Raw genomic sequence first — 9,695 nt, 5'->3', positions numbered from 1 at the left:
GTAATGAGTCTGGATTTTCTGTAGTAGATTTGCTTCAGAGCAGCCTGGTCCCTGTCAGGGTATCCATCACACATTGCTGGGAGCTCTGCCTGCTTGGCTCCCAGCTGCAGCTCCAGTTTGGCCTCTGCTCCCTCTGCCCATGGGCTCAGAATGCTGCTGGCCACACCAGCTACCCCTTCCCATGGAAAGGCAAAACTGCCTTCCAGACCCTGTCTGCAGTCTGGGAATTCTCTGTGACAGTCCCAGCCCTGTCTGTGCCCTGCAGGAGAGAGGAGAAGCTCTGAGCTGAAAGCTGGCAGGAGCTGGATGTCGCAGCAGGATGGGGGAGAAGGGGAGTTTGCTCTCCCTGTCACTGTCGTGTTTCCTGAAAAATCTCTTTGCCCAGGATTTCTCTTCTGGGAAGCTGAGAAGCCTCAGAGAAAAAGGAAAACAATGTTATCTCATTTCCTTCTCCTGTGTTTTGCTGCTTTGGAATGTGGTTGGAGATTGTTTATCCAACATGTGAATTGTTTTAACTTAATGACCAGTCACAGCCAGCTGTGTCGAGGCTCTGGAGGGAGTCAAGAGTTTTTCATTATTATCTTTTAGCCTTCTGTCTGTATCCTTTCTCTATTCTTTAGTATAGTTTAGTATAGTATTCTTTAATATAATATACATCTAATATATTATATAGATATAATATAGATAATTTATTATATAAAATAATAAATTAGCCTTCTAAGAACATAGAGTCAAATCCATTTCCTCCCTTTGATGGGGGTCCCAGAAAATACCACAGCCCCCCTGTGTCACACCTGGCCAGGCTCTGTTCTTGGACCTGTGCCAGGGTTTATCTGGCATCTGCCAGAAATGTCCTTTGGGAAGGAAGCACTTGGGTGCTCCACAGTGTCCCAAACAGTTCTCTTTGAGAGCTACCAGTGATGTCCAAAGACACTCTGAGCTCATTCCTGTTCAGAGCCAAGGACTGTGCCTGACAAAGTTTCTGGCTCTGATGAAATTCTGGTATATTAGAATTTGCTGAATTCCCCCTCAGCCCCTGCAGCAGTGAGCTGGCCTAGCTGGAATAATAAATTGATTTGGTATTGCTTCTGTAGATGCCATAAATGTTAGCAAGTATTTTGTCGTTTTAAAAGCTAAGGTTTCACTGTTTATAGATCAATTACCTTGTCTTGACCTCATCTTCAACACCTGACAGCTCTTCATTTCTTTCCTCTCTCAGGTAGATGGCCAGTGAACTTTTTAATACTTGTAATATCTTTTCTGTTCTCATTCACTCTGGTTTTATTTATTTAGCTTTATGCTTGCAGTTTTTGAAAATATTTCCCCCCCCAGTCTTTTTAAGCTCTACACTTCCTGTCTATATGTCTGTTTTAGCTGGTTATTCATTTAGATAAATTTGAAGTCTTTTCTGAGGAGTTTTCACTGGCTGATGAGGTAGCAGAAAAGGAGAATTTCATAATTTCCAGAGAGCCACTGACTTGCTCCACTGTGTAAGAGAAGGATGAATGTTCAGAAGATTTGAAATAGCAGCACAGGACATCCTGCTGCTCTGACTTTGAGGACATTTTTCTCTGTTACAGCTGGCATCATCTGTCTTACAATTTATGTGAAGTGAGCAAGCTGTTTTAAACCTGTAGGCTTTGTTTAAACAGCACAGTCAGAGATTTATGATGTGTGCTCTTGAGATCAATGTAGCTGTGTATCACTGTTAGGTGTTTATCTCAAGCTTTCCGTGAGCCCTGATTGGAGTGGGGTTTATGCAATGTATGTATTGAGCAGAGGTTCACAGCTCAGACAGCTTGTGGATATTAGCAGAAATGGCATCCCCTGAGACAATTCCTGCCTGTTTAGCTCTAGTTCTTGCAGTTACTATCAGAAGCCATCCAGGACTGAGAGAGCCTGGAAGTACTCTGCATGTAGAGGAGTCAGGCTAGAAGATTTTTGTAGGTTTTTGTTTTGTCCTCTCCTTTATTTATGTTACATGCCAAGATACAGCAACATTATCAGTGAGTGGTACCTTGAGTGTCCGAGGAGGCTTGCCCTGGAAACACAGATTATTATCTCTGTCCATGTATCACCTTTCTGCACCTGTGTGTGCAGGAATCTTTCACCTGGTGTCTGTCATTCCTGCCTCCACTGACTGTCCAAATCTGGGTGTAAAATCTTGACATTGGCAACCACGTTTACCTTCCATACTGTGCTTGATAATAATCACACAATTCTTCAAACCCATGGTATGCACAGGCAGGCCTGTCATGAGTAGCTGGGGGCTGGGCAGAGAAATAATTTTTGGGTCTTTTTACAAATGCATGAGAGAAACCATCATCTCCAGCAGCAGTGGGAGCAGATGCCTGATCGGACATTGCTGATTGGTTTTGTGGTGCCTTGGGGATGGCAGGAGGGGACTGGGCATTGTTAAGCTGCCATCCCTTACCTGCTCAACATCTTCAGGGAATGCAACAATGACTCCTCTTCCTGGCACCCCAATCTGCATCAAGTGACAAAGGAGAAAGTCCCCTTGCCTCTGGGCTTGGACACAGATGAGCTCTTCTGGGAGTTTTCACAGAACCCCATGGGAATTTTGCTTCCCCTGCCCAAGTTCTCTTTGTGTTGTGTATTTGTCTCTTCCTCCCATTACTTCCTTCCTGTTGTGCCGAGCTCTAAAAAAATTACTACATTGCTCACAACATAATTGCAAAACAACAAGAATTTATTCATTTCCAAGTAGCAGAGAGTCTAAAGTTAGGCGCTGCCTTCGTGGTTCTTCATTCCCATTTTAAATCAAGCGAATCTATATACATGTTTTCAGACATCTGTATAAATTATGCAGCCAGTCAGGGAGCTCCCTGTTTACACACAGTATTTCCAGAAGCACTCAGAAAGATTCCCACGTTTCTTGTACTGTTTCCTGTCCTTGGTCAAGAGGCGGCCCAGGAAAGCATTTTGAGGATGGTTCCTGTAGAAATTCTGAAATCAAAGAGCACTGGGAAGGTTACTGGGGGTGGTTCCCAGTGGGAAAGTACATCCTCCACCCTCCCTGAGCACCCAGCCCTGTGCTCTCACTGGGGGAAGGAGGGGACTGCCCAGTGTAACCTCTGCTTTGCATGTCCCTCTAAAACTCAGCCCTGTCTTCTGCACTTATGTTTAATTCAGCAGGAACTGAACAGGGATGATGTTCTCCATGTACATAGTGGTTCATAAAAAAGCTGATCATAGTATTTAACCTGTGCTGGGGGTGGTGGTTGTGCAAGTAATGATGCCTGGGCTGATGAAGCTGGAAAATGGCCTTTACTGAGCTGTTTTTCTAGGGGAGAAAAAAAACCCCAAACAAACAAAAAAACCCCCAACTTAATTCTAAACCTCCACTTTTTCTTTTTTTTTTTAATCTGGATTACTTGCTCTCTTTTTTTTTTCCTTTTTCATTCCCCCCCCTCCCCTGCCTGTCTAGCTGCTAAGTGATTCCAGCTTCAGGAACATTGTGGCATGCTACTTGAGTCTGTACTGTTTGTGAAGTCTGTTGATCTGAAATGATTTCTTGGCAACAATTCTGTGTAGTTTAGTCTTATTTTTCTTGTTTCAGTGATAGATGGTTGTTTACTTACCTCTTTGATATTTTCCCCTGGGTTGTAGCTGCTGGATGTAAGACCTGTTAAAGGGGAGACACAATGAAATGTTTTAGCATTTAGAAATCATGAATTAGGCAAGTAATTCTCATGTGCCATAATGCTACAGCTGACAGAGGTGTTGGAATGGAATATTCAAGGGTTACACCTATTGCTTCCCAAACCATCCATTGCCACTGATTCTGCACTTTCTGCAAATATTGATGTTTTGTAAGACTGCTATTTTCTTTGCCTGCCAACTCCTCTTAGGCCAATCCTCTCCTTGCCCTGGTTTTGCTATCTGGAAGTTTTGCAGCACTCATTTGGAGATTTTGAGGTGGTGTTGAGCTGCAGGCATGGCTACTCAGCAGAGTCCCCAAAATCCCAGTTAACTCAATGGCAGCTGTTTGTTGCTTACACATAACATTGTATTTTAGCAAACACCTGGGCGCTGGGGTGTGAACCATGGGCACTCCCATTGCTGTGGTGAATGCTCACCTGCTTTGCTGTCCTCAGTCAGGGTGCCCAGGAGCTCTGGCAGGAGCTGGAGCAGGGAGGAGCTTCCCAGGCTGCCCAACCTCTCCAGGTTTGACCTCGAGTCTTCATCAGCTGCCAAGGCAAGAAACAGGCACAGGGTGAGTCTTTTGCTTTGCATCCCTGTTTCAGTCTGTCTCAGGGGATTTCTCATCACATCTGTTGATCCCACAGCTCTGTTGAAGATTTTCATGAAAGCACCAATCATCCATCCTTATTTAATTCTTCTAATAGGGGATAGCTGGTTTTGTATTCTTTTCCTTCCAAAGCTTTAAGAGAAACCTTCCTGATGTTAATCTCATATTCTCACTTCTCTTATAGAAATTTTGTTACAAAAACTTTTGACCAACAGCAGCCCCTCCTGTCACTTGAGGTATTCAACCTCATCCTTCCAGTGCACAGCCCAGACTTGTATGTAATTTTAAAAATTTTACTTGAGTTCATTTCTTTATCAACTAGTTCCTATGCTGCAGCTTTCCTATGAATAAAGACAAAACTTCCTGTTCAAAACCTATTAACCTGCTCAGTCTTGCAATTACTAAATGCAGTAGAAGTTGTGGAAGGGCAGGAATAAAGGTAGAAAAACTTACAACTTATTTTGGCAGCTGTGCTTCTTGGTGCATTTCAGTCATCTCTCATTTAATGTGTGCACCAGTACAGATGTTACCAGTTTTTCCAACACAACAGCTTGCTGGTAGCTGGTAGAATTAATTTGTCTGTGCATAAAGAATTCAGAATTCTGTGGCTGGCCTGTGCCCCAAGGCAGGTTGCCAACAGAATCCCTTAGCAGTGCAATATTCCAGGTAACTTGGGTTTTTGTAATCTGAGCAGTAAATTTCATCTTTGCTAATACATAGCAGGCATCCAAAATTGTGGGCAACCAGAGGGTGTCATTATCAAACACTATTTGTGTAGATGAATATAATTTTGTAATTGTAATTGTAGGTGACCCTTTGGAGTTTATTGTTCTGACCTGCAGGGATGGGTGTGACTGTAGCTCCTCACATGGACATGTGAGAAAATAAACTGAAATAATCTCCCAACATTTCAAAAACTTGCACAAAGATCAGGAATTTGAAGGCCTTGGACATGCCTGTTATTGGTTTGTTCACTGCATAAAAGGACATTTGCAAAGGACAGCAGGGATTTCATGACAGGACTCAAAATAAGAATACAGAAAATTCCCAGTGCTACGTGGAGACAATCTGCATCTCTGCCATGGATTATTCTTTAAATCAGAGCAGTGCTAGCAGGTAAATTTGCTTTGAGATTTAAAAAAGGAAAAACCCAACCCAAAGCCAACCCTCTTTAAGACAGCTCCTCTTCTGTCTTCTCCCTCCCAGAGACTCTTTACATTAGCAGGGAAGGTCTGAGAAGCACAGTGACTTGAACCTAATGCAATCATGGCTGGAGCCAGCTATGATGTGACAGATATTACTCATATTGACTCAGGGGTACCTGTAAATGTAAATTACATTGTGGAAGGCTTGAGGAGATGCTGGCTTAGCAGTCCAAGATTTTCAGAGCAGACTGGGGACTGCTGATACTTATAAAGCAGCAGAGCAGCTGTTGCAAAGCAGGTAAGAACAGCCACTTCTTAATAGTCAGCTTTATGCAATAACTTCTGGGTTGGTTTGCCTGTTCTTTCAGAACTCATTTCAGAAAGTCTTCCAGTACCAGTCAGGTCTGATGAGAGAAACCTTCCAAATTCTGCTGTGGATTTTTTCTGAGCCATTTCAAACTTTGAGCATCACTTTCTCAAGCAAAGATTTATTCTTTCCCTGGGCTAAATCTGAATTAGTGCAAACAAATAGCACTCTCAATACATAGGAGTGTAAGAGAGATTTGCCTCGATGTTTGCTCTAGGTTTCCCCTTTTTAAACACAAAATAGCTTATTTCCAAAGGTGGAAACAGAAGAGACTGTACAGCCAAGCTTCTTTAAGTTACCCAATGCCTATGAGGGCTCAGACACTGAATGCCAGCTCACATTCAGTGCTGCAAGGCTCAGATACCTTTTTCTCCTCAATGCATCCTTTTGTTCCCTGGATCTCAAAGCAGCAGGGGTAACTATTTAGGGCACCCAACCTCCCCATGGTACAAGATCAGCACCCACTGCTGTGTCCCTTGTGCTGCTGCTCTCCTCCTGCTTCTCCTACAGCTGAGCAGCACAGATCCAGGCCCCTTGGAAAGCACACTGCTGCTTTTCCTGCTCCAGCCCCTGCATGATAACCATTAAAATCAAAATACTCTTACCTGAGTGTTGATAAGACATCTCACTGGCGTTGATGATGGGGAGAGACGAGAGAGGACAGGAGAAGCAGATGATAATGAGACAGCAAAGTATCAGTTTATGCATCCTTGCTGTGTTGGATGTTCTGTTGTGCCTAACCCTGGATCTCAGAACTCCTGGCTAACTGTAGCCTCAGCTCCCAGTTTCTCCCATTATATAGCTCCTCATGACCTCATAAACACCATCATGTTCTTTCACCCCTTCAAAAAAAAAAATCCAATGAATTTATTGCCCATTGATTCTAAATGGAAACCACTTTGCATTGATGTAATTTTTCAAGGTAACAGTTCATAGACAATAAATTTACTGTCTTATAGCTTGGTGTACAAAATGGATATTATATCAAACCAAGCACAGTAAAGTTTATAAATCTGGCATTTAAAAAAAAAAGAGTAACTTTCAGTTATAAATCATGAGTTTACAAAGGGTCAGACGTTGGTTGAAATGACCAGGGCAATAGACAGCTGATTTATGAGCCTCAGCAGTCTTGACGCAAAGCATCTGATATGAAATGCACTTTTTTTTTCCTCTCTCTTTTTGTGAGATGGATGAATGTGTTGTGTTGTATTTGTTGTGCCAGAAAAAAAAGTGAAAAAGAGAGGGAGTTAAAAAAGCTTGTTAACTTACAAAGATAATACTAGGAGAATTCAATTTTTGAATTTGTTTTGCTCCCCCTTGCAGAATTTCACACCTATTTATTTGGGAAGACCTCATCCAATGGTGCCCTAGAGAATTGTCTTGGCAGAGCAAGTGCAGCTTCCATCTGGAGACTTCTTGGTACATATAAACTACTTTGGTTGATGTTAAACACAGGTCCCTCTGTAGACTTGAAGACCATTTTCCATTTCACTTATCTTCTCTTTCAGTTGGAACTAACTACTTAATTCTGAGTATGTTAGCAAGATTTTTCCCCTGTTTGCCTATTGCTTTTGCCTCATGCTACCACAGGAGTTGCCTTATGTCATCTCATCATTTTAGTCCTTCTTTCCCTCCATCTAGCTTATTTTGTCTCCTTTACTTACAATTTGATTTATCATATCACAGAGCAAGGACTGACTGGACTGGTCCCTCCCCTCCATTCTCTATGCAGTGTCATATCCAGCTGTATAGAGCCTTGAAAATAACAAAAAAAGGTAATTTTATGGCAATATTCTTTCCTTTTAATGGTGAGAAGATAATGCCTCTTTGCAACAAATTGAGGTTTGTTACTTTTCTGCCTCTCTACTCAAATGTTTTTCTCTTCAAATACTCTTCAAAATACTATGAAATCCAACTAATGTTACCAAAGTTGTTTCCTTATGCTGAATCTTGTGATAAGTTTAAGTTGCAAAAGGTGTGAACTTCTCATCTTTTTTTATTAGCATTTCCTGTAGAAGATTAATTTTTATATTGTGCATCCTGTGGCTCCTAAGACTAATTTATAATTGGATACATCAGTCATATAGAACAGAAATATTTCTGCTTCAGGTGTTACTCAGGGGAGAAAGCCCTCCATGGGTGGGCTAAACACAGTGGGCTCTGAAAGAGGTTGAGGCTGGAAATCTGGAAATCTCATCTCTCCCAATTCCCCTGCTCCAAGCAGGGTCAGCCAGGACAGCTGGTCCAGGAATGTGTCTAGTCAGGTTTGAATAGATCCAAGGATAGAATGGGACAGAATTTCAAAATTAAGCTTGATAATGCCCTTGGCATCCCTGTGTGAGTTCGGTGCTCTGAGTGCACAGGTGGGTGTTGGAGAGGTGGGAAAGGACCTGCAGAGGTCCTGCCAGCCTAAACTTCTCTCCTGTGCACAGAGAGGGCTGGTGTTTGACTTGCCTTGGCTATTGAACATGTGCTTCAAATATCTGTACTACAAATCCTTTTTCTCTGCACTTCTCTTTGCTGAGCTGAATGTTTATGACAAAAGAATTTCTCTACAGAATTAACCTAATGTGTTTTATTCCCCTTTCCCTGTGCTTCCCTGTGAGAGAGATAAGCAGCAAGAGAGGAATTCTCTCTCCTCATCTGAGTCATGCCGCTCTTGTTCCAAAACTGCAGACAGTAATTAGCTCTGATTTGATGCATGATCTCACTGTTGGTGCTGGATGCTCTGTACAAATGCTTCTCCTTCAGTGAACTATCAATGACAATGGTATTATCAATATTCACCCTAGGCATCCTCCAAGGAAAGCTAATGAAGCACTCTGACCAGCAGCTGCTGTCCTTTGTCTTTCCTCAAGGAAGATTCAGCCTCTCAGAGCCCTCCTGGAGTGCGTCATGCTCAGCTTGGGCAACTTGCCCGAGGATTATTGCCTCTGCTTAGGGCTGGAGGTGTCACTCAGCCACTCTCCTTTGTCACTCAGCCGCTCTTTGCTCTCCCAAAATGTCAAAGGCATCTCCCTGGGGCGACAGTGCCAACGTCACCGACAGCTCATCCCAAACAAAGGTACAGAGCCCTGGATCCATGGGAGAGGGAGCTCAATGGGAATGGCACTTTGGGAACCTGGAAACTGATTTCAAGCTCTTCTGCAGAATTTTGTGGGGAAAGTTTTCAAAGTTCTTCTTTATGCTTATTTAGTCTTGGAAGTGCCTCAGGGCAGCAGTTGGTAGATAAATTACAGTAGTAAAATTATTACAGTAGATAAATTACTGAACAAAATAAGTATTACAGTAGATAAATTACTGAACAAAGTAAGTATTACAGTAGATAAAATTCTGCACAAATTCCTGAACAAATTCTAAGCAATAAATATATTTAAATATAACTTTAAATATATAATATATTTAAATATAAATATATATAAATATAACTTATCCTAAAATATTATCCTTCATTATCAGAAGAAACAGCAATTCCTAATTTAATATGATGGCTCATGAAGAATAAGTTGCTAGTATAGCCAATACAACTTTGTAAAAAAAAAAAAAGACTCAATGAAACCAATCACAAACATCCCCAAAAATTATCTACTTCTGTGTAAAGTAGTATGGATGAAATGTAATCTATAATGCAACAGTTCTTTCCCCTGTTGCTAACTGGTTTATGGCAAGCAAGCATGAGTTGTTATTAGTCAAAGATTGTGACAGTTGGCAAAACCAGGAATTTGAGAAGATGCAGCATTTGTATGAGGGACTTCTTCAGAGGATGTAGTTTCTAGTGTAAAACTTTGGCTTGAATTTAGTTTACAAGAAGAGAGGTGTGCAGTAGAATGATTTTGTGTTGGCGCTGTAATTGCAGATGAGCTTGTTATTGTATGAGTACCCATCTCTTCCTTGAATTTTACTACCAATT

The 9,695-nt window shown here is 41.9% G+C and overlaps 1 protein-coding gene across 1 annotated transcript; it reads right to left on the bottom strand.

Annotated features, from left to right (window-relative positions):
- Positions 1 to 2,692: 2,692 nt before the first annotated feature.
- On the bottom strand, positions 2,693 to 6,524 carry UTS2 (urotensin 2). The gene is made up of 4 exons (XM_030963984.1): positions 6,391 to 6,524; positions 4,101 to 4,211; positions 3,603 to 3,646; positions 2,693 to 2,967 (listed from the first exon to the last, which is right to left on the bottom strand). Exons 1-4 carry the CDS (start codon positions 6,491 to 6,493, stop codon positions 2,851 to 2,853), a joined length of 375 nt encoding a protein of 124 aa, XP_030819844.1. The 5' UTR covers positions 6,494 to 6,524; the 3' UTR covers positions 2,693 to 2,850.
- Between the last annotated feature and the right edge of the window lie 3,171 nt (positions 6,525 to 9,695).

Source organism: Camarhynchus parvulus, chromosome 21, assembly GCF_901933205.1.
Source record: "Camarhynchus parvulus chromosome 21, STF_HiC, whole genome shotgun sequence".
Taxonomy (NCBI): Eukaryota; Metazoa; Chordata; class Aves; order Passeriformes; family Thraupidae; genus Camarhynchus; species Camarhynchus parvulus.
This window is presented reverse-complemented; position numbering and strand designations above follow the sequence as displayed.

Coding starts and splice junctions, on each gene's coding strand:
- UTS2 (XM_030963984.1), bottom strand. CDS start 6,493: ATGCATAAACTGATACTTTGCTGTCTCATTATCATCTGCTTCTCCTGT. Junction 3,647..4,100: donor GACTGAGGACAGCAAAGCAG/GTGAGCATTCAC, acceptor CCCCTTTAACAG/GTCTTACATCCAGCAGCTAC. Junction 2,968..3,602: donor CAGGGGAAAATATCAAAGAG/GTAAGTAAACAA, acceptor CTTTGATTTCAG/AATTTCTACAGGAACCATCC.